At 44.0% G+C, this 25369-nt stretch overlaps 2 protein-coding genes across 2 annotated transcripts; both read right to left on the bottom strand.

The window, feature by feature from the left end:
- Positions 1-1743: 1743 nt before the first annotated feature.
- Positions 1744-3231, bottom strand: pou4f1 (POU class 4 homeobox 1; the record flags this gene model as incomplete). The annotated part of the gene is made up of 2 exons (XM_083690991.1): positions 1744-2718; positions 3109-3231. 2 exons carry the CDS (start codon positions 3229-3231, stop codon positions 1744-1746), a joined length of 1098 nt encoding a protein of 365 aa, XP_083547117.1.
- A 3971-nt stretch (positions 3232-7202) lies between these two features.
- Positions 7203-11238, bottom strand: obi1 (ORC ubiquitin ligase 1). The gene is made up of 6 exons (XM_083691400.1): positions 11139-11238; positions 10767-10902; positions 10534-10625; positions 10027-10248; positions 9445-9533; positions 7203-8843 (listed from the first exon to the last, which is right to left on the bottom strand). Exons 1-6 carry the CDS (start codon positions 11208-11210, stop codon positions 7235-7237), a joined length of 2220 nt encoding a protein of 739 aa, XP_083547526.1. The 5' UTR covers positions 11211-11238; the 3' UTR covers positions 7203-7234.
- Between the last annotated feature and the right edge of the window lie 14131 nt (positions 11239-25369).

The following is a 25369-nucleotide window of genomic DNA, read 5'->3' as shown; positions in this document are numbered from 1 at the left end:
CAATTACTTCATTTAGGTGTCAAACTTCATTGAACTTTAGATTGCGTTCATACTAATTTAGTGATGCAAGATATCAAAGTATATCTTCTCCGGTGGGTCATACAGCATATGCCCGTTTAGGCCCGAGGTGCAAGGCAGGCAGTGGACATTTGATAGCCCTATTTATATATGTAAACGTCATAATGTAAAGTAATGATTTTTAATGATGTTGTTCGTGAGTTGAGATCAGTGGGTTCCTGTATAAAGTATGCCGAATGTGCCAGATAGGGAAGTGTGTCAGACAGACTTCAACTTAGGCTACAGTCTGAATAGGTGGGTGGCGTTGTTCACGTGTTCATATAAGATAGAAAGTAGTGACACAGCAATAGGCCTGAATCTACTCTTGTTATCAGTCAGTTCAATGGGATATAAAATATCAATAACATTAATACATGTAGCCTAAGTAATATATCAGAATTATTATTATTATATGTATTATTATAGACCTAGTCTATGATACATCACTCAAAAACAGCAGTGGTTCCTCTTTCTTATTTTCGTTCATTTATTTAGAAGATTTGCTGGGACACACCTCCCTGTTGAATTTGGCTTACAGGATGAATAATATCAATGAAAATCAGAAGACAACAGAGGAGAGGGGAACGTTAGTGACAGCAGGAAGAGACAGTGGGACGTTTCATCATGATGCACATGTGGCCGCAGTTTGTAAACATACTTGTGCACAAAGTAAAATATTACTTACACAACTCTTTTTTAACAAGTAACACGACAAACAACGTTGTGTCTTAATGTGAAAACAGGCATTTAACAGTGACTTACACCATCCACATAAGGTCTACCAGTAGATACTCTATGTAGTGCTTTTCCAATGCATAGAATGTTTGCACTGCAAACCAAAGTACACAAAAGAAAATAGTTTTCATTGTGATTATTCTTTTTCCTCAGAATGTAGCCAAGGTATACCTCTGAATCATGCGAGTTAAAGTTTTGATATTGAAGTTTTCGTTGTGAAATAAGCCAATAGCAAAATACTTTATTTAAAAAACTCGGAGTCGACTTCTGAGATGTGAGAAAGTGAAACCTTTTCGACAAAACCAATCTAAACAATCTAAATAACTGCCTAAACTTTAGTGCAAATTAAAAATAAATATGTGACAATAGGCAACCCATTCTGTCACAGTCAGAAGCGAATGGACTGACTTATGAATTATTCTCTCATGCAGGCATTATTCCCTCTGCAATATTGGGTTTCTTAAGTTCTAAAATTCTCTTGACAAGAGTTCACAGCAGCCCCCAAATGTAATCACAAATAAATAAACAAACAAATGCATACATAAATAATTGAATATCAGCATATAAATAAATCAAACCAAAGATAGTTCAACGATGAGGTAATTTGTAAATGGCTATATATTTCAAATCAATATCGAAAGAAAATAACTCGCTAGAATAAAGCAAATTACCTCTTTTCACAATGTTTTTAAAAGGCAATGTCGATATCTGTAGGATACTTCAACTGAGCGAAGTTCGTCTGGTTTATCTGGTATTTGCATACTTCACATTCACCAATAACGTGAAAATAAATCGGAAGAGATATGAAGCCTCATAAAATTGGGTATATCTAACGGTCATTGTCACACCACGTTTAAAACCGTTGGCGACATTAGAAGACCGAAAATACATAAAATGTCTTTATGTTCCTTGGTCCCCAAATTCAGTCTCGCAACACTTTTTCCCCCCCCATCAGTGCTGAGCGGAGAATTTCAACCGCTTCTGTTTTTGTCTTTGGTTGCAAAACCATACTCGCACCACGTTCTTTTTGAGGTCCAACTTTTCAGCAATTGCTGCAATCTTCTCGGACGACGGTCGAGGTTGTACGGCGAAGTAAGCCTCCAACGACCTCTTTTCAGGCGCCGCTATGGAGGTCCTCTTGCGTTTCTTTTCTCCACCGTTAAAAATGTCTGGTTTGCTCATTTTCTCTCTCTGGGCGCCCTCGGCCTCCTCGAGCCACGCCTGGAGGATGGGTTTGAGCGCGATCATGTTATTGTGTGACAGAGTTAACGATTCGAATCGACAAATGGTACTTTGGCTTAGCGAGCCTACACCGGGGATTTTAAGATTCGCTAGCGCCCCACCAACGTCCGCCTGGGTCACCCCGAGCTTGATCCGGCGCTGTTTGAACCGCTCAGCGAAAGCCTCCAGTTCCCTGGGGTCAGTGTCCCCATCATTGATATTAGGAAGTCCATTATTGTTGAGTCCAGGTCCGCCCTGACCGCCTCCATGGCAGCCAGGTAAAAGACCGTGGTGGGTGAGGGGGGAATTCATGTTCATAACAGCCTGGTGGGAGAGGTGGCTCAAGCCGTGCATGTGCGAGTGAGGGTGGGCCGAGGTGATGAGTCCGCCGCCGCCGCCACCGCCACCTCCACCGCCCCCGGACCCGTCGTGGCCGCCGGACATCAGAGTCAACGACGGCGAGATATGGTCCATGAGGTCGGGGGGTTCGAGGTTCTGGTGGTGATGGTGGTGGTGATGGTGGTGATGGTGGGCCAGTGGCACGGTGGTGTTGGACGAGCATGGCACGCTGTTCAGGTTGTGGTAGGTCGCGTCGGGCTTGAACGGGTGCGTCTTGCCCTGAGACACTGCCATGTCCACGGCTGCCAGAGCTTCGGCGCGTGCCAACAGAGTCTCATCCAGGCTTGCGAAGATGTTATTCTGCAACTGCAGTGAGGTAGAGAGACAGAGAGATACAGAGAGACAGGGATATGAACATGAGAAAAGAGAGAGAACGAAAAAAAACAGATGAATACATGGATATGGCAGCTGGGGACCTCTGACAACACATAGCACAGAAAGAATATTCCTTTTAGAAGCTCCAAGTCATAAAAAATAATAAAAAAGAAATGGTGAAGTCGGAGCTTTGTGTGAGCATGCTTTCAAAAATATCAAAAGGCGGCGGGTGATTGCCGTGCAATACATAAAAAAAACATTAAGCGCGCGCGGCTTGGCAGAATGTGCCTCGGAGCGCTCCTTATTATTGCGCTCGCTCCGTGCAGTAGAACATGCAGCCGGGGTATAGAAAGGGAGGCAAAGAGGTTTGGTTTCATTTACCTGTGGAGTTTGCAGACAGGCTCTCCTTATGGCTTCTGAGCTGGAATGCAGGGTTGTGTACTTGTGTTCAGGTATGTTCGGATGCATGGCGAAGTGTGGCTGCTTGCTGTTCATGGACATCATCTTTGCGAGCTTCTTGAATTGCTTAAAGTGCACAAGAAAGGGGGTAAAATATAAGAGGTGCAAAAAATAGCAATAGACAGTATGATCCTTGGTTGTCCGGTAATGATGCAATAGTTCGCTGTGTAGAGTACAGCCTTGAGCCCGAAGATCACACGGAGATGCCTGCAGTCTCTCAGACGCACTTATCTGTCTACTGTTTCCCACTGCTGGGGATGAGAAGGGCTCTTACACCTGAGCGCCTCAGATCTCGTCAAGCGAGCTCGGCTTCTCTCGCGAGACATTGAACAGTGTGTAGTCCTGTCAGATAATAAGCCGCTCCAAGCGCAGTTAACTGGAGACGCGTGCGTACGTTTTTCCAGAGCTTATCCATGAGCCAGCCACGAGCCGGCCAGACAAGGGGTACCGACACCTGTAGATCATGCCCGCGTGTTTTTTTTTTTTTAATCCTTTTATTAAAAAAATATATCTACAATGCAATTGTTCGGAAAGTTATAATATTGGATGAACAATAGTATATGATTTGTCTTTGTCTCATAAAACTGCCAAAGGCTATAATACACAATTCTCTGTCTGAATTATATTGATAAAATTGTTGGACAATTGGACAAAATAAATTGTTCTCCAAGTCATAATAATAAAATAAAAGGCTATACCTCCTCAAGGATCAAGGCTAATGGTGATTCTAAAATTAGCCTATATAATTGCTTGTGATATAGGCCAACAATCAAATATTCAATGAAAAACACAGAAACAACGAAGCATGGATATGAAAATAAAGTGGTCGATGTGGTGTAGGGTTACATTCCGTATTATTATTATTATATCATATAGGCTCGGAGACGACTGACTTGAGGGGTTGAACCCATGTGCCATTACAATTATGTTGGAGAGGAGTCTATGATATCTAGTAGTAATTTAGGCCAATTCAATGCCATTCAGTATTTCACTTGTACCTATAAATCAATATGGAGACAAACAATTTGTTGGACTGAAAGGACTAAAGTGAGCACATCCAGAGAACTGCACCTACAGAGAAAATGATCATAGATCATGGAAGAGTCATGACTGTGCTTGGTTTACAGCCACAAATAGGCCTTACTATTCACAACAAAATGTGCACACTCAGCTTGTGGGTAGTACTGGATGAAGTTGCACCTAGACGCTGGTCTTCTTGGGCCAGTTCTGCGTTTTCACTACTAATGACAAATGGTATGAATTTGGGAGGAAGACAAGCTGATTTATGCCCATGGGTAACTTCATGCCGGAGCGCATTTGGGCATCATCATTGTCCAATTAACATTTTGGTGACGCGCTCAGGGGTTAGGACAATTTAATCCAAATAATGACCACATGAGAATAAGATTTTTTCCTCCCAAGATCAGAGAGCTGATTTGGCACACTGTCCCGTATTTGTTCTCCCGGTTTCTCATCTTAACCCCTAGAAGTAATGAGTACCCCTCCTTCTATCATTAAACCCCATCATCGGCAGCCAGATGAGCGCTAAACAAATTGGTTTAATATCCAGCGTAACCTTGTACACAGTCTTTACCAAATTAATTAATCCCAATGAATTAACACTTCATTTGTTCAAACGCGCAACGGTTACCCAATTAAATTTTCATGCCGTGATTAGAGGTATGTGAAATATACATGATATCGTTAAATTTGCATAATAAATAAGGGCTCTAGTCTCGTGCAACACTGGAATTGCCAGGCACCCGTGTGTGCGTGGGAGGTCTGCGTTCTGCAGTGTGATACAATGGTGTTTTATGAGTGGAATATAGACTTACTGTTCTGTAATAGCCGTAGCATGAAATTAACGTTTATATAATCAAACGCTTTAGGGTGTAGAAGAACATGAGACATGCAACTAACTGATCGTTGCATCAGAAGAACATAGAGCCCCTTAAGACCACCATTTGGATTATGAAAAAAGGAGATAGGCCCACAGCTATATAACTGGATGTTGCGTAATAGTTTTACAGCTTGTAGCAGCGTGATTGATTGATACTAACGATTGATACATGGGTGGATCATAAAATACATTGTGATATTACTGCGTCCTACATGTCTCTGATTGGTTAATTCTATGATATAGCCAAGATTCCATGCAAGACCATTTCTAGTAATTATACTATCATTTTGCGTCAGTTAAAAACCCTTTCATATTCCCCTTCATAATGCCTAGGTTGCTGGGTTTATATCCGAGATTGATTATTAAATTGAAAAATAATGTAGAGCAAACTCCTATGTATAGTGCCTTCGGAAAGTATTCAGAAAGTATCCCCTTCACTTTTACCACATTTTGTTGTGTTATAGATTCAATTTAAAATTGATTAAATTAAAATAATTTGCTATCAATGCACACACAATACCCCAGAATGACAAAGCGAAAACAAGTTTTTTGAAATTTCAGTAAATTAATTAAAATTGAAATACAGAAATACCTCATGTGCATAAATAGTCAGACCCTTTACTATGACACTCTTAAAATTTGCAAAAATGCAAAAATGTCAGCAACAAATTATTCAATATGTTGAATTGAGACCATCTTAATGCAAGGATAATAGTTAATGTAATTTTGGAATTAATATCTTTGGTTTTATAGGGTCTCTGATTTGCATATGTATCAATTACACACTGTGTAGATTAGGATGTCACTACCAACTCAACAAATTTCATAATTTTCTCTTGATCCTGACAAATTCCCGTCCCTGCCAGTGTCAAACATACCCATAACTTGATGCAGGTACCACTATTCTTCACAGAGTGATGGTGCAGAAACTGCATTGCATGTGCTGGAATTGCACCAAACTTAATGCTTTGTAGTAAAACCAAATAAACACATTTCCAGCCACTTTCTTTGCTGTATCACTTGAATTCATTGTTGCAAACACAATTACGGACATGAGATAGATTATTTTCCATTACGGGATTATTTTTGGCCACTTGGTTATAGACCAATTTTGAGTGACTAAGATGATGTCCCATTGACTGTGCTTTTTCCTCTACACCATTCAACTTTGTAGATTTTTGTAAGTCTCCTCAGGCCTCAGTCGCATTCCTGAGGAGTTTTGTTCCTCTCCATTTGCTCAGTTTGTCATGACAACCTGATCCATACAGTGTGTAATTGATTCCTGTGTACACTCAGAATGGTTATTCAAGTTATTAAATGCTGAGAAAAAAACATCACACCCTGGTTTATACTGAAAAGGATCGGTTTTCTTTTATTTTCAGGACAATTTCTGTATTACAAAACGTTGCTATAATCCACAGACCGTATTAACTAGCTTTTTAATTGCGACGGCATTTATCAATATGAAACTTAACTGCATGTTGCAATGAACGATTTCAGTTCATATCGTTGCAATGAGCATTAGCCGTCCTCATCGTGTAGTCATAACGATAGATAAGACAATTCATGGTTACTGTGACAAACAAACAGAGAAGCAAAACAACGACTGATACACTTGCATCTACAAGACAATATGATCATCGAAAAATGTTGAAGCTGCCATAGCTGTTCAATTTAGCTGCCATTTAGCTGCTATAAGGTCCTCACCATATGTGACTGAATATAAGAAAGACACAATTGATGAGGGGTCTTTAAGTGTTTGTTACTGATTGAGACAACTGACAATGAAAGACAGACACATTAATATCATTACAGTGCATTCAGATAGAAATGTACCAGATAGAAAAGGTATAGACGTCTACTATTTAATAGATGCTTAGGGGGTTGCGACGGCTCTATACATGACATTTCTGTAATCATTCACCTCACTGAACACGACCCATACGAGTCCCCTCTATTATGAAGTTGATTGTATGTATCAGGTGGTGAGATGCAGGGGAGGCTGGTGGAGGTAGAAATCGGAGGACGGGCTCATTGGAACAAATGGAATGAGGAATAGTATCAAAACACATTCCATTCCATGCATTACAATGAGCGTATCCTCCAATTTCTCCCTCCACCAGCCTCCCCTTGTGAGATGTTGATCCATTACACGTACTTAGTCACTTTAGAAGGGCTGGTGATGTTGAAAGAACTGTGACACTTCCTCTTGGTTGGCTGACTAGGAGTGACTATTGGTTTCTCTTTCGTAGTGCTTGTAGGTTTGCCAGAGACACCAGAAGAGGACGGCCCTTCTTCTTCTCCTCCTCCTCCTCTCCCATAGTGATGCTGCTCGCTAGCCGGGGAGTGTGCATGGGAGCCACCCGAGGGTGTCGCCACGTTCTCCACCAGATGGTCAAACAGCAGGTCAAACGACAGTTCATCAGTCTGAGAAGAGGGCTCCTCTGGCCCACTCCCTGTACTATCAGGCCCCTGGGGGGTATGGCCATCACCTGATGAGGACTCACTTCCTCTCCTACTAGATGTGGTGGCTGGGGGCTCCGAGTCTTCCGAGGGTCCTGTCACACCGCACACCACGCCGTTGCTCTCCCGGTCAAACAAAGAGCTCAGACAACGGCCCTCCTTCACCGAGTCGCCACCACCTACACCACACTCCAGGACGCCGGGGTCGGCACCGCTCAGGAGGTTGCCGCAGGCCTCCATCTCCGGCACCAAGGTAGCGTCAGGGTCCCCGGGCAGCAAGGAGGTCAAGGAGAGTTGGGATCCCCGGCTACTGGAGCTCTCCCCCTCCAACATCATGGAGTCCAGCTCGGAGATCTTATCCAGGTACGCAGCGTCCATGGACGCTTCGCTGGACAGCTGGAAGCCTCCGGAGTCTGGGTCTGTGACGTCATCAGGAAGGTCATGTGATGCAGTGCTGGCGGCCACGTTTGTGTTCCTCTGACCGTGGGTTGGGTTGAGCTGCTCTCCTGTGGGAGTGGGACTGGAACGGGTCAGGTCGGGGGACTTGGGACTCTGCCAGCCTCCCCAGATCACAGGCTTAGTAGTGAACCCCACCTTTGGTACTTTGCTAGGTGATGATGTACCATTGCAAAGGTTAGAGAGACTGTAGCGTTTGTTTTCTGTAGCGGAGGTGCTGCTGCTCCCAATGCAGTCTTCAAAGCTCAGCCTCCTGAGGTAGGTGTGAGATTTATAGGTGACCCTCTTACCATCACACACACCAGGGCTTTTCAAACTCAGGGATCGGAAGGCAGAGGAGGGAGTGGAGGGTAGGGGAGGCTCCAGGGGGGTACTGTCCATGTCCATGTCTCCATCCTTCTGTCGAGTGACTGCTGCCTCCATGGCGCCAAACCCTCTCTGCTCTGGGAACTTGTCAGAGACAGGAAGTCCTGTGGAGGTTGTTAGGAGGTAACTCCGGTTGCCAGAAAGTGTCTCGGACTCTCCCTCATGATTGGTGATGACGGAAGCCGTCTCCATGTCACTTAGACTCCTCCTCATCGTAGTGATCCTCTGGTTCCTAACCTGACCCCTCTCTCCAGCCTCTCCATCCCCAGGGATGGTGATCTCCGGACAGGCCTCGGTGTGAGGATGGATGGCCTCTCTCTGGTCCGATGGCTTCCTCTCACTCTCAGAGACCTTGACCTCAAGGTCTTCAATGTACTGGTCGCTGCGCTCCAGAGCCCGCTTGAGGTGGTCCACGTCTCGTTCGTACTGTTGGATCTTTGACTCCAGCGCTGCCACTGTGTATCGGCCAAATCTGAGAAAAGATTCAGAACAATATAAAAGTTTGAGTATTTGAAAACAATAAAAAAGCAAAGTACAAAAATTAGGGGAAATAGAGGGCCATAATGTGTACATTACAATGTGATGTAGAATATTCAAATATGCTGTGATGTGTGCTAAAACATTATAACTATACCAATAAACATAACCACACTATTTCTAAGGCAAAAATTAAATACAAAATGAAAGACTATTTTAACACGGCATATTTCAGTCTCTGTAGCACTTTTAGAATCTGAAACTACTGTGGCAAACCGATCACAATTCACACAAAGCCAAAACATAAAGAGTGAGGCCAGGGCCACACTAGTCTATTGTATCCGTAAATTACATGGGAGTCATCTACTGAAAGACAACAGAGATGACAAAGGTCTGTATGTGTCCATTTTCGTGAGGTTTGTCACAGACAAAAAACAGTTATCAAAAAACAAAAAACATGTTATCATCCATTTAGTCTGTTAGAAATGAGGAAGCAGTCAAGCCACATTTTGTTTACAGCCGAATTCCACAGATAAAATCAGACAGTGACTTCATATTTATAGGTTCATATGACTATTGCCACAGCTGATACGTACTTCTGAGGAGATCTGCTGGCCACTTCTGCTTTTAACCTCATGCTCTCCTGAACCAGGTCGATATTCTGAGACCGCAACGCCTTGTTAGCCTGGAGGAGGAGGGGGGGGACAGAAAGAGGTGGTTGTAGAACTTTAATCATTTGCTTTTATGATATTGTATTTACTACTTAAAATAATGTGTTAAATAGCCTGGGAACGTTTAATACTTTGTTTCTCACCAAGTATAATTTGAGGGACTGTGAACTTTCCTGTAACACATTGATCTAATATGATCAATATGATAATATTGCTCAGATGAATGTGTTTCATAAAAGGCTGTCAGTCCATAAAAAAAATAACTAATTGTGTTGATTAATTAGTTTGTTGATTAATCTGATGTGGAAATGTAGGTGGTCAGAGATTTTCTAAACATTTCTCGACAAGAAACCCAAAGTATCAAAACAATGAGTGGGGGAGTAATAGGGTACATTAACAATTAAATGATGGCCCCCAGATCAAAGATGTGAATAAAACGTTTATATCATGGAGTCAACCGTTTGCAGCACCATATCAAATTAAAAACTGAGCATCATGAGTTCGTACCTCTTTAAGCTTCTCCATATCCTGTTTTACTATGGTGTAACGATGGGTGGCAGCTCTCAGCTTATTGGTCCATTCCTCCAGTACACAGGGGTCAATAGTCCTGTCCTCTCTTTGAGCTGCGGAGATAGAGCAGGGATCCAGGGAAATCTTGAGCTGTGACTCCAGGCTTTGGTTTTTGGTTTTTAGGTCTTCATTGTCTCTGAGGAGCCCTTCGATCTCATCCTGAAAGATGGGAGATAGAGAGTCAATATTAAACACAAACCAGGGTCAGATACATGTGATATTTGAGGGTGTGCTTTATTCAGAGTATGCACTATTGAGATTAGGCTACTCCACTGGTTCAAACTGGCACCAGGCAAACAAGATCAAACGCAATTTAAGAATTAGTAAGTGTGGCATAGGCTATATTTGAGTCAGGTCTGATGTGACAAGAATTACTGGGAAGACCACAGGGCAGATACATATGAGTCACTCAAACAGCATATAAATGAGGCACAGCATATTGACCTCATATTCCCTCAGTAGTAGTTCTCCTCTGGTCTTCCTGAGACGCTTCTTCACAGAATGACTTTCAGTAGACCCACTCTCATTCGTCCCTCCTACAACAACAGGAAACAAGTCAAAACAAAAGCAATGAGCCTCCACTTCTTCCACTATCTTTGAGTCACCAGCTGTAGTTGCTTTGTAGAGTTTGTTTGTGTTCGGACTCACGCTGTTAGGTAGGGCTATTATCAACCTACCTAGAATTTCTCGGCAAGGGTTCTCCGGCGTGATGGGGACTCTGCATGTAGGGCACTGGGCTGCTTTCTTCAACCAGATCTCAATGCAGGCTGAACAGAACACGTGGTTGTTGGCACAGATGACAGGTTGGCGAACCTAGTGGCGCCAACAACATTTATAGACAACGTGAGCTATCTGGCTTTCTAACTATCCACCCACGGCTAGCAAAGCAAAAGCTGATAACATCACAGAGAGCATCTAGACAGTTAGCAGGCTGGCTAGCGAGCGAACATACACCAAAGAGAATACACACATAGCCACCAACGTCAACGACACAAACGACATGATCTCAAGTCAAGTCGTCATTACAATACATACGTTAGCTGTATTACCTTTCCAAGGCAGATCTGACACGATATAGGTAAAGTTAGCGAAAGAGTCACGTTTTGGAAGTTGTGTGCCATTTTGGCACAACTGTTTCAAAGAGATGCGGTTCGCAGTTGCAACAACAAAAATCCCTCCCAATACAAAACACCGCGCTGCGTTCAAGACCGCATTACTACGGAGAGCCGAGTGGTAGGAACAAGTCCCGTTGCGCTTCGCGTTTCAGATAGGCAAAATACTTTCCCTCAGTTTCAGCACCTGGTAGCTTGTTGTGTGATTCTTATACAGAGGGGTTTACTTGCGGGGTTTATTTATTTTGATGTGGGCGTAAAATGTCCCCAAAATATGTAGCTTATGCTAACATTTCCTTCATTTATTGACAAATAAAGATGTATTTTCCAAATCCACTTCATACATTTACTGTAAAAAAAAACTCAAGATAGGTGGTGGAAGTCAGATTCTCCCTCAGTTTCATTTCTACACAGAGAGAGCCTAATAAATGTATGACAACATCAGACACATCATTATAGTCAGACTTCCAAACACTGGAGAGTGTAAAGTGTAAACACTGCTCTAATAGGTAACCGACTGAATGTAATCCAGATGCACATACACTAAATAAACTTAAGATAAATTGCCACCACTCCAATTTGATCAGATCACATATCTAACTGAATAGTTAGCTCCTCAGTGTCATTACTCATATCTAGACCACATAGTCTCCATCTGTACCCCCCCCTGCGGTACTAAAGAAACTAATGTGATTACAATTGAATGGATGCAAAACAAGCTTGTCCATTGATTCCAGCAAGGAGAACATGGTACTTGGAACATTAGCTGTTGTTGGATTTTGGAAGTTGTTTTGTTTCAACATGCCATCAAATGGACTGTAGACAGACTGCAGGTGCTAGCACACACTGTACTCCCACATACTGTAGAGTCGTAGGCTGTGATGCTTACAAATAGGATTCACTCAGAATTCACTCACTTAGCACAAAAGACAACATGTGCAAGTTCCACAGTGAGAGAGGAGACAGAGAAAGAGAGAAGGAGAGAGCGAGAGGGAGAGGGGTGTTTTGAAGTGCTTGGGGAGGGTAAACGGAGCAGAAGCTAGTGCTGTTGTTGGTTACATAATATCAATTTGCAAAAACAAGTAAACCTTGATGGGACCAGAGTCAAGGGAATAGTCTCTCTCTCTCTCTCTCTCTCTCTCTCTCTCTCTCTCTCTCTGTCTCTCTCTTTCTCTGAGAGCATGAATAAAGTAAAGGCAGAGTCAAAACAACCCACAGTGGTTTAACAGTTTGTATTCAGCTGCTTATTATTATTATTATTACAATATCATTATTATTCCAGTAACTTCATATTATGAGCCTCAAAACATCCATTTCAGACATGGCTCACTCTCCCTCATGGCTCATGCTCTCACCATGACGATAGTTTGTAATTGTTCATTGGTCATTAATTGGTGACAGTCAATTAATCACAGCTGGTAGGGGCGGCTATGTCTATTGATTTCGTCCCAGGCCTTATTTTTCATCCCTAACTGACACAGATCACCAGGTCTGACTACTGGGGGTAATGGACAGTGAAGAACCAATGACCCCTGTGTTAGGGCTGGGCAGGGGAGGGCCGCCTCCCCCCTCTGCCAAATGACATCTTTACCATTTAGCTTGGAAAGGTTTAGACTGCCCTAAGAGCACGGCTCCGGAACGCTCCGGAACATGGCTCGCTCCGCTGCTCAGCTGACCTTTTCTGTTTAAGGCTTAATCACTGACAAATGCTTACATTAATTAGCCCACACCCCCTGCCTCGCCCCTGCGCCACTCCCTCTATCTCTCCTCTCTTCTCTCTCACACACACAGACTACGCCAGGTGCACTGTGTGTGTGTGTGTGTGTGTGTGTGTGTGTGTGTGTGTGGGTGCGTGTGTGAGGAGATTACACACCACCGGGATGGTTTGGGCATGATGCCTCGACCACCTGCAGGTTTCATCTATTGATTAGTAACCACCCTGACAGGGAGAGGCACTCCATGGGGAGAGGAGAGCTCCATCAAGAAGAGAGAAAGAGAGGGAAAGAGGAGGAGAGAGAGAGAGTGTGGGATAGAGAAAAACATTTGTGGGTTAATGTGGGAGGTTTAGAATGAAGGACAAGGCTCCAAGCTGAAGGGTAGAAAACCAAGGCAGAATGTGCTTCGTATGTATAGTGCATTCGGAAAGTATTCAGACCCCTTCACTTTTTTCACATTTTGTTATGTGAAAGTGGATTAAATGATTTTTTTCCCCCATCAATCTACACACAATACCCCATAATGACAAAGCCAAAACAGGTTTTTAAAAATATTTGCTAATTTATTAAAAAATTTAAAATTGACATAAGTATTCAGACCCTTTACTCAGTACTTTGTTGAAGCACCTTTAGTAGCAATTACAGCCTCAAGTCTTCTTGGGTATGACGCTACAAGCTTGGCACACCTGTATTTGGGGAGTTTCTCCCAGTCTTCTCTGCAAATCCTCTCAACCTCTGTCAGGTTGGATGGGGAGCGTCAGTGTACAGCTATTTTCAGGTCTCTCCAGAGATGTTCGATCAGGTTCAAATCCGGGCTCTGGCTGGGCCACTCAAGGACATTCAGAGACTTGTCCCGAAGCCAATCCTGCATTGTCTTGGCTGTGTGCTTAGGGTCGTTGTTCTGTTGGAAGGTGAACCTACGCCCCAGTCTGAGGTCCTGAGCGCTCGGATCATCAAGGATCTCTCTGTACTTTGCTCTGTTCATCTATCCCTTCCTGACTAGTCTCCCAGGCCTTGCCACTGAAAAACATCCCCACAGCATGATGCTGCCACCACCATGATTCACCGTAGGGATGGTATTGGCCAGGTTATGAGCAGTGCCTGGTTTCCTCCAGACGTGATGCTTGGCATTCAGGCCAAAGAGTTCAATCTTGGTTTCATCAGACCAGAGAATCTTGTTTCTCATGGTCTGAGAGTCCTTTAGGTGCCTTTTGGCAAACTCCAAGCGGACTGTCATGTGCTTTTTACTGAGAAGTGGCTTCTGTCAGTGCTGCAGAGATGGTTGTCCTTCTGGAAGGTTCTCCCATCTCCACAGAGGAACTCTGGAGCTCTGTCAGAGTGGCCATTGGGTTCTTGGTCACCTCCCTGACGATGGCCCTTCTCCCCCTATTGCTCAGTTTGGCCGAGCGGCCAGCTCTAGGAAGAGTCTTGGTGGTTCCAGACTTCTTCCATTTAAGAATGATGGAGGCTACTGTGTTCTTGGGGACCTTCAATACTTTTGAAATGTTTTTGTAGCCTTCCCCAGATCTGTGCCTCAACACAATCCTGTCTTGGAGGTCTACTTACAATTCCTTCGATCTCATGGCCTGGTTTTTGCTCTGACATGCACTGTCAACTGTGGGACCTAATATAGACATGTGTATCATTCCAAATCATGTCCAATCAATTGAATTTACCACAGGTGGACTCAATTTCGAGTGTCATAGCAAAGGGTCTGAATACTTATGTAAATGTGATATTTCAGTTTTTTATTTTTAATAAACTAGCAAACATATCTAAAAACCTGTTTCCGCTTTGTCATTATGGGGTATTGTGTGTTGGTTGATGAGGGAAAAAAAATATTGAATCCATTTTAGAATAAGGCTGTAACATAATAACATTTGGAAAAAGTTAAGGGTTCTGAATACTTTCCGAATGCACTGTACTTGATGTAGCTCAGTCCTACATAAAGAGCAACCCACAGGGACACGTTACTCTCTGGCCCTTCCAGATGAACACATTCAGTCCATATTCCCCTTATGCAGTCCCTTCTCCACTTGTGTATCATAACCAATAAATGCTCAACTTCTTCACTATGTAGCATAAGAGCTGCTTTATGGGACACATTATATTCCTCCCAAAAGAAAGATGGAGATGATGACACAAAATATAGCATTCATCAGCTGAAGACATTTTAGCAGGTCAACTTGAATGGGAGAAATTTGGATTTACAAATATATAAACGTGTAAAAGATAATCTCAATTATTGTTTAATTAAAAACCAACACTCTCCACGTTCAAATGGATAGAGAGCCACCTTAATAAGAGGGACTGCAGAGTAGGCATCACCCAGCTGTGGTAAACAGAGTGGCGGAAAAGGGTGCATACCCTACCCACAAATCCCTGTTTTATTGGAAGGCGACCTAATTATTAGGATGTAAGTCTCTGACTGGAGTGCTGTCTCCTGCTTGACGTTCTACCGTTTTATATTTTATATTTATTCTCCTCTGCAGTCGCAGCAGCAGAAGCAGCAGCAGCAGCAGCAGAAGCAGCAGCAGCAGCAGCAGTATGGAGCAGGTTTTATTGCATCGCCCACAGGCTCACTCAGCCCCGGTACAGACACACACAGACACACACAGACACACACAGGCATATACAGGCATATACAGGCATATACAGGCACAGGCTAACCAGTCAGCTCAGCTCAGCTCAGCTCAGCTCACGCTACGCTACACTACAGCCCCAGGACCAGATGAGTCCCTTCCACAGTAGAATTACTCCCCCTTACTCCACCACCACCACCACCACCACCACCCACCCACTCTCCACATGGGCCCTTGGGACCAAGGGAGGGGGGGGGGGATTATTATGGTAATACTATCGCCCGCTGCCCCCTTCCCCTCTCCTTCAGCACAGCTGGGTAGAACCATCATTACAAGTATTGTGGCAATCTGTTTGGGAGGGACGCGGAAAAGGGGGAGGGTGTGGGGGGGGGGGGGGGGGGGGTGGAGGATGAGTGCGGAATACATAGATCACATAAAACATGATTAAAATATGTGTGGGGGACCAGGAATAAAATGCAAAACTTGTTATGAACACCTTATATCAAGTCCCGTCAAAATGGAGGACATAAATCTCTATTTCCCTCTTCTCTTTTTTATTTTATTAAAGGCCTCTTTCATTGGTCCGGTCATATCTCAGTGAAAGGGCCTGTGGCGGATCAGGAATAAATAGGACATAAATGTAGTTTAATCTCAATGTCTCGTACCTGCCAGTCCATATTGTTGCACGATGTCATATGTGACAGGAATCTGGCGGAATGCTCAGGCTTGGAGAATGTCTTGATATCATACAGTATTCTTATTCCAACTTGAAGGCTTCATTACGTCAGTAACCACTGATTATAACACATGTTGTGATCCAGCAGCTTAACCATCCTAGCCAATCAGATAACAACAGACATCCAGGGACAGCCACACCCATTTAGGCATGAGGACAGTTGTTCATTTAGCAGATACAGGGAACCTTCTCAAACCCACATCATCTCTCTATTTGCAAAGTGGTGTCCTCTCCTTGCCTCCTTCCCTTCAGCCCGTCTGCCATGCTAATATACAGGATAGCTGAAACAATATGGAGGAACCCTAGACGTGCTTTTGACTTGTAGTTCTTACAGAGCCATACAGATCGAGGAAGACAAGGAGAGGAGACAAGGAGAGGAGACGGGGAGAGAAAGCCACTTTAGATAATCGACATGCACCCAATGTCTTAATGGAGCCCATACAAGATACAAGATCCTTCTGTTGCCACACAACCAAGGATGGTGGACATTGTTTTTCATCCACTATGGAGCTCTACAGTCACATACAGCAATGAGACAAAACAGTCAATTCAGTTCCATTTATTTCAATACAGTACAATTAAGTACAACACAGTAAAATACATACAATACAGTACAATACAATGCAATACAACATCATATACCATGAGTGTGTGAGGTGCGGTAAAAGCCCTCTAAGTGATTGTTCTCTGACCTGAGCAGAAGAGACAACCTCCACATCTAGGTTGTTATCAGATTAGACCCACGACAGGGGAGTCAATCACTCACTGCCTACTACACCAGCTCATACCCATCCGTCAAATTAGCCACCGCTTCTATCTTCTTCTCTTTTCTTCTCTTTTCTTCTACTTCTTCTTCTAATTCTTCTCCTTCTTTTTCTTCTTCTTCTTCTTTTTCTTCTTCTTCTTCTTCTTCTTCTTCTTCTTTGTGAAGGAACAGGCTGTGTTCATTCAGTGTCGTCTGTCCTAAACGATATCATTCTCATTCAGGGGCAGGAGTATTTTTAGACGGCGACAGAGATATCCATTACACTCGTTTTCCCCTCGCCCTTTTCTTCCCCCCCCCCCCCCCCCACCTTCTATTTCCAGCGCCTGTTTTAAAGAAAGTTCCAGGGAGATCATTGATAGAAGAGGGAATCTATAATATGGATGACAGGGGTGATGGGTTATTGAATAGTCTAAAGATGAACTATTAAAAATGCATATTACCTCATTATTTCATATGTTAACTGCTGCTCCTATATGTGCAGACGGGCAGCGTACAGTCGGTTTTTATTCTTTCTTTGACCTCAGAGAGGGCAGGTGGGGGATGGAGGGGAGATGAAGGGAGGAGAGGGGAGGAGAGGGGAGGAGAGGGGAGGGGTCTTATAAAAGTGCTACAGTACAGTGTCTGTAACTTGATCCTCCACTACCTCCCCCCCCCCCCCCCCCCCCCCCCCACCATCCCTTCCCCCTATTTGAAGGTGAGGGAACACTTAGCATTGCTGCTAACTCACCCGCGTTTGGTTGGTACAACACTACACTATGCCTCCACTGTGTTGGTGTGACAAATTGATGTTGTTCCTTGTGCCCTGTTTTTAAAACAGCTACAGCAGGTGTGCTTCATGAAATATGTTGGGCAAACAAAACCAATATACTTACAAGACATTAGTCTGCACCTCCACCCTCCACCACACACACACACACACACACACACACACACACACACACACACACACACACACACACACACACACACACACACACACACACACACACACACACACACACAAGCACACACACACCAGGAGGCCTTATTAATTATTTGTGTCCACTTGACTTCATATTGTGCTACCGGTGGCCTGGTCAAAGATTATAATTACCACTTCCCTGTTTGTATCATTTTCATCTCCTGTGCTTTTAGTGCAGTATTACTGTGAGTATCCCCTCTCTCTCCCTCCCTCTCTCCCTCTCTTCCTCCCTCTCTCCCGTACACAAGAACCAAAAGTGCAGGCACATCATTTATTGATAAGACAAAAAGAATGTAATGAAATTATCAATGTTCTTGAATTAATTATGAACATGATTAAGAAAGCTAAAATCTCCTGAGCCGGGATCTCATTACCCACGCAGTCTTAGGGATTGCTTTCATTCAGGGAAGGAGAGGCTGAAAAAGCCTCCAGTAGACCCATAGCCCACTTAGGCATCGCCCCGCTCCCAGCTCCCAGCTCCCAGCTCCCAGCTCCCAGCTCCCAGCTCCCAGCTCCCAGCTCCCAGCTCCCAGCTCCCAGCTCCCAGCTCCCAGCTCCCTGTCTGCCGACCAGTCTCCCTCTCCCTTCTCTGCTTCTCTCAGCTAGGCTGGACGACGGGCCAACTGACCGACCGACCGCCTGGCTGGCTGGCTGTATCTATCGACACACCCATGCCTGTACTCTACTCTACTCTACTTTAGCCTAAAGGTTCTGGTTGCACCGTGGCCTGTGATGCCTGTGGAAGAAAGATATTATTTATCTCAATACTTTCCTGCTGGTGTGTCTCTTCTGCTCCAGGGTCCCGACCCATCTAAACAAAATACTAACTCAAGGTAAGAGAAACTCTCCTGACTTTAGACTTTGGTTTGCTAAACGCTCTCTCCCCCTGCTCTCAAAGTACCTGAAGACCTGTTGTCCTCCTGTACTGGCTTGTGCTGTTTATTTTAAATCTGCTTAACTTGGTCTGGGATGTATGTTTCTGCAAGTGTTTAGTTTATACAATTGATTATATTTGTAAATGTAGTGATTATTTTATTGTTCTTGATTGTGTGTCCTACTGATTGTGATTACATGATTATGATTATAAATATGATTCCTTTGGATGTAATCTGTGCCATAAACAGCACTAAGGGCTATCATCATTTGTTGTTTTATGGTAATATGCTAAATAGGTTTAGCAATACACTCGTACAGTAATTTGCAATTAAGTGGCTCTCTCTTGAAGATAAATAAATAACAAAGCTAGTTTTTTGAAAGTCTTATTTTCCATTCTCGATGTTTTCCCTCTGGTGATGCCAAAGTCATTTACAAGCTGGTCATTTCCATATTGACTGCTTGCGCTGTACAATGTATGGCAACTGACTATAGGATTTATCACTTCTGCTCTATAGAGTAAAACACTGTAACTGCTCTTGTCTCTTATTGGATAAATCAGAGACATTTTGGACAGTTGAAAGACCCATCTACCTTGGCTAAGGCCATTGGGTAGGGAGAAGGGGAAACGTAGTGGACTGGAATTGAAATTAAATTACTTCAATGTCCTCTTGTAGTATGTTGTCTGTGTTGAATCATGTATTATGCCAGTGAGTTCCCACTTAGTCTTGGTCCATTATTTTCAGAAAAGTTATAGCAAAGAACAAAAGCACTAATAGGCATAATAATTTCTAATGATGTACTCTAAAATGAGTTTACTTTATTTGTATATTTATTATTGTAGATAAAGAGCAATATTATTAATAATATAAATAAATAAAGTTAAAGTTAATAAAGTTAATCAATTAAAATATTTAATTATCCAAATATTATTTTTTAATAATGATGATTGGAACAAGTTGGTGATCAGATTTGAAAGTGTCATAAGTATTTTTGAGGTATTTGAATATGAGTGGATTTTAAAGGTATACAATAATTCTAGTGTGTAATTCAGAAGTAGGTTCCCTATGGTCACATGGGAAAATGTATATGGGACAAAACTCCCCAATGTATTGGTGTTTCAAACACTTTACAGTCTTACTTTATCTTTCATTCCTCTCTTTTGTTCTCTCACTCGCTCTCTGCCTTTTTCTGTTTATCTTACACACGCACACACACACACACACACACACACACACACACACACACACACACACACACTTGAATACTTTAGGTTCACAGTGAAGCATAATACCGTCTTCACTACACAGCTAAGCTTCCCACAACAGCTGACACACAACAATATCTTGCAATATCTTATAATATCACACACACACACACACACACACACACACACACACACACACACACACACACACACACACACATACACGTACACACACACACACACACACACACACACACACACACACACACACACACACACACACACACACACACACACACACACACACACACACACACACACACATATATACACAGACACAGTTACTCTAAGCTCTGAAGCATGACTGACTTGGGGCTGTATAGTTTTAGAGGGGCAGAAAGGCTTAATTTAAAACATATAAGTGGGCATAGTATCCTGGTCGCATTACTTACATTACCATCAGACAAAGGTTTGAACAATTGTGACAATAGAATTCTGAAAAAAATCTAGACAAGTTGCTAGATATGAGTAAGTAATTAAGTAATTATTTGCTGACATTTTCCAAACAATGAAAAGAGAGGACTAGTCTTGGTTGGAATGACAAAAGTTATTTTGGAAGTTGCTAAATAATGTCTATACAAAAATCCACAAAAAACCCTGAATTGATGGCTACTATTTTGTTTGGATCTTCCAATCGTAGACACAGTAGTGTTGTTTGGAGCTGTGTTTGATATAATCTCTGCATGGCCAGACAAGCACTAACCACAGTTTCACTTCTAGGCATCCATTAGTCTCTACTATATCGGATATTCACTATCGGAGTCCTCTCTCTAAAACAGAAAGCCTGTGATAAAAACAATCATTTTAAGGCAGAGTTAAGCGCTTTGTTTTTCTGTAGGTATTCTTGGTATGGCTGTATTCTGCCGTTCAGTGGTGAGATAGGGAGAGAGAGAGAGAGAGAGATGAAGAGAGACAGACAGGCACAGAGAGACAGACAGGCACAGAGAGACAGACAGACAGACAGACAGACAGACAGACAGACAGACAGACAAAAAGACAGACAGACAGATAAACAGAGAGAGAGAGAGAGAGAGGGAGAGAGAGAGAGAGGGAGACAGGGACCTCTTCCTCCTCTCTTCCTCTGCCTTCGGTCCCAGGCCAGGGATTGATCCAGAGTATTGGATCGCACATAAAGCTGCTGTTACTGGATATTACCCTGCTGGAGCTATCGGCCTGCAGTGATGGTCTGGATAAGAAGTGCTTACCAGGGAGGATGTTGCTGCCTCTGCCTCTGCCTCTGTCTCTGTCTCTGCCTCCGCCTTTGCTTCAGCTGTTGCCTCTGCCTCTGCCTCCACCTCAGCCTCTGCCTCAGCTGCTGCCTGCATTGCTTTTTCTGCAGGGGAGATAGGGTTTCCCTGCCCCTCGGGGAACAACAACTACCACAGCCTGCTTGCTCAGGAACTTTTTACCTCATCGAGTAAATTCTGGGCCTTATCAAGTTACTGGCCTACTGAACCACACAGATACTCAGACCGATTTTCTCCGCATCGTTGGAGGAGGCTAGTAAATTAGAATGCATCTGCTTTTCATAGATAACAAACAATAGAGATTTTTTGTAACAGTGTGGGGCTGTGGGGTCGGGAGGGATAATTGTGCAGTAAAGGATGAAGTAAAATGGTTGGTGTTAAGCGAATAGATGCACTTCGCGAAAGGGAAAACTATCCTGCTGTGAATATCACTGACCTGCTCTGTTTTGATACCTCTCATTTCTTATGAAGAGCCCTTTGAAAGGAAGCTGTTTAACATCTTCCGTGGCCATGAACTGAAACCATTCATCTACTGTTACTACACAGGTACAGTCGAGAGCTTCTACCATAATTACCCAAACTGCTCACAGTATTTAGCCTTCAAACACCTACTGTGTCGGTTGAAGAGAGTCTAATTGAGCTGACTAAATGGACAACTCCCACTTCACCATCCCACGGTGCTACACGGGCCTCTCCCCAGACCGTTTGGGCCCCACAGAGAGAGAGAGACAGGGGAACGCTGTGCTGCAGAGCTGCAGTACCCAGCCTCAGTGTGGCATTACCCAGGAAGCATCTGGCCCAGGCTGTGTGCCAGCGTGCCAGCACGCCAACCTCGCTACGACTGCCCAGATGGCAGCTAAGCAGCCTCATTATCGACACACAAAACTGATGCCCCTGCCTGGCGGGTCCAGTTCTACCAGGTTGAATGTTCCTCTGCGGGCGAGCGTGTAAGAGAGGCCCCCTCTCCTGGCGCTGTAAAACTGTCAGTTTGAACTCAGGGACTGTCTCCAGCCATTAGGCTAGGAGTGAAGTGGCTGCCCAGAGCAGCCATTGAAGAGCAGCTGTAGTGGCGGTCCTGTGTGGTGGCCTCTAAAGGAGAGGAGAGAGAGAGTTGGCACGTAGAACGACTGTAAATTGTTTTCGCTCATCATGTTCTCCCACGCAGATGTGTCGTCTGCCTGATATCGTATTGTGTAGAGTAGACAATGATGATAACGTTTTTAGATGTTTTTAAGCATCGGTCCTTTCGATATTGATTTTCTGTGTCATATTCAAATGTTTGAAGGTCTGCCATAATCGCTTTTATCCGGCATTATTATCCTGCAGGGGCTTTGAGTCATAAGCAACTGCTTCATATAACCAAAGGTCACTCAGTAACGGTAAAGAGAAACTGCGGCTGATTTCAAAGGATACTTCAGAGGATACAGAGGTTGCTGGTTCGAGTCCTGCTCATGCTACCTCCCTAATTCACTGCAGATGACTGTAGATATCCTGGCAACCTGTCCAACAGAAATGGCATGTTCTCTCATGGGAAGAGACCTAGGAGACAGACAGAGTGCCTGTTGGATAATTGAAAGAGTATTCCTCATTCATGTGTGGATGTAGAGGCTGAGATATGTTTAGTGTGAAGAGTATTTATTATAGATTGGGACTGCTTGGTGGCTCTGTGATCCCTGGTGTGAACTGCAAAGTGAACTAACGTAGCGTCTGTGTGTGTGTGTGTGTGTATGTGAATGTGTGCGTAGATGTAAGTAGGAATACGTTTTTCAATTTCTGCTTTACAGCTTCCATAGCAGAACAAATCAGGATATCAAATCATACAGTTTCAAACAGCATCCTTGTACCTGCTTCGATTCTCAACAAACATGACCGAAACTTTCCATTAACTTTAAAGAAACACTTTCATGTCCAGTTACAGACACAGATTACGGCATTCATCTTCAATAGAGATTCTCTATTGAAACTGTGATTCAGTCCAGCACCGGCCCTTGATGTGAAGTGTATTATCACACTATATGCATATATACTGTATGTTTATTTGAACTGCGTAACATTGAAACTGTTCCCCACAATTACATGGGTCCATTCCCCTTTTAGAGTTCCTCTCTCTGATGAAGTGTTACCATTAGGGACCATCTCCTCACCCCCGCCCACCCCACCCTCCCCCCCACCCTCCCCCCCACCCCCACCCCCAGCAGCAGAATGGGACAGGGTAGATAGAGATGGCCGTTTGAGCAAGGTGCAGGCCCCATAGTGATAACCTACTGACTCCGACATTAAAGACCTCACCACCGGGGTGGAGACCTGCGTCTTGATGTATTGGCTGGTGTCAGGGAAGAGTAATGCCCCAGGATGGCTGGCCATCCCTCCCTGTAGCTCTGGGTGTCCCTATGGTCTGTCTGGTACCTGGGTAGGAGAACAGGAGGAGACCACCAAGAAGAGGAGAATAGTCAGTTAAAGATATGTTAAAGGAGCAAAGTCCACCAGCGTTTTGAGGACTAGCACACGCACACACACGCACACACACACACACATACACACGCACACACACACGCACACTCACACACACACACACTCACACACACTCACACATACTCACACACACACACACACACAGATCTGAGTCCAGATACAGATACAGGAGAGGGTTCAGTGTGTCTTAGTGTGGTCTCATTGCTCCTGTAATCCCTGCCACATCCATCAGTGCCAGTGGCAGTTTCCTACCATGTTACTGGTAAACCTGCAGACTGAGCCAATGAGTGAGCAAAACAGATCCAGGAAATAGTTGTATTTCTATAATAGCCTTCAGTATGTCAGCCATGACTCTATAAGACATTTCTATAAACTAGTCTACATGTTTATGTATCAGAACTGGATCTAAATAATTATACAGCAGGTTCCAGAAACTGTCGGTCTTGGGGCGCTAACTTCAGATTAATTAGCCACAATAAAGCTGAGAAACCAGGATCATCCATCCCTCCTCCTCCTCCTCCTCCTCCCTCCCTGTCCCCTTCTCTTCCTCCTCCCCTCTTCTCCTCCCTCTCCCCCTCTTCCTCCTCTCCCTAAAGTGTTCTCCATCTGCTTTGGGGAGCTCTCCCCAGTGCTCTGCAGCAGGGGTAGGATAAGCACATCATTTCCCTGTCAATACACTCCTATTAGCCCTAGCAGATCCATACATCACTGACTAGAGGAGAGGGGGGGGGGGGGGACTGAGAGGGAGACAGAGAGAGATAGAGAGAGTGAAGGAGAGAGGGGGAGAGGCAGAACGAGAGAGAGAGAGAAGGGGGGGAGGGAGAGAGAGAGAGAGAGAGAGAGAGAGAGAGAGAGAGAGAGAGAGAGAGAGAGATGTGCCTGCAGCCTCTGCTTATCTTGGTAACAGCGTGGCCCTGCACACCGGCCGCTGCTCTCTGATTTATCAACCAGTGGGTTAATGAGGACTGAAGCCTAGCCCTGACTACTGCCTGAAGAGAGGGGAGATACAGGGGAGGAAGTGAGGGTTCGAGAGGGTAGGGAGAGATGGGGGAGATACGTGAGAGGGGAGGGAGGGTTAGAGAGGGGAGGGAGAAAGAGAGAGAGAGGAGGATCCAGTGCTTTAACCACTTCAAAAAATGCTCATTGTCTTCAAGTAATGCTCTTGCTACGCAGCATAGCCTTTATTTGCTACTGGAATAGGCTCTCCTGTTTGGACTGAAGTGAATCAGATATGATGTCTACCTTTTGAAATGCAATATTGATTCTCCACAGGGTCATGACCTGGAAATAATGCCTCCCCCCCCCCAACCCCCCACCTATAGGCTAATCACTGGACTGTTTACCCTGTAATGACATGACATAATATAGGTTATTACCCTTTAATGACATGACATAACCGTGCAGGTTATTTAGATGTGAATGACACTGCTGATAGTAACAGCCCTGCTGTGTGGAGGAGATTGACTATTGATTAACTCCTTAACTGTAGGAATTACCTCCACTTTTGGTGTGTGTCTGTATCTACACTGGGAGAGGTCAGCAGAGGGCA

This window comes from Argentina silus, assembly GCF_951799395.1.
Source record: "Argentina silus genome assembly, chromosome: 19".
NCBI classification, from domain to species: Eukaryota; Metazoa; Chordata; class Actinopteri; order Argentiniformes; family Argentinidae; genus Argentina; species Argentina silus.
The sequence above is the reverse complement of the archived record's forward strand: the minus strand, read 5'-3'. Positions and strand labels throughout refer to the sequence as shown.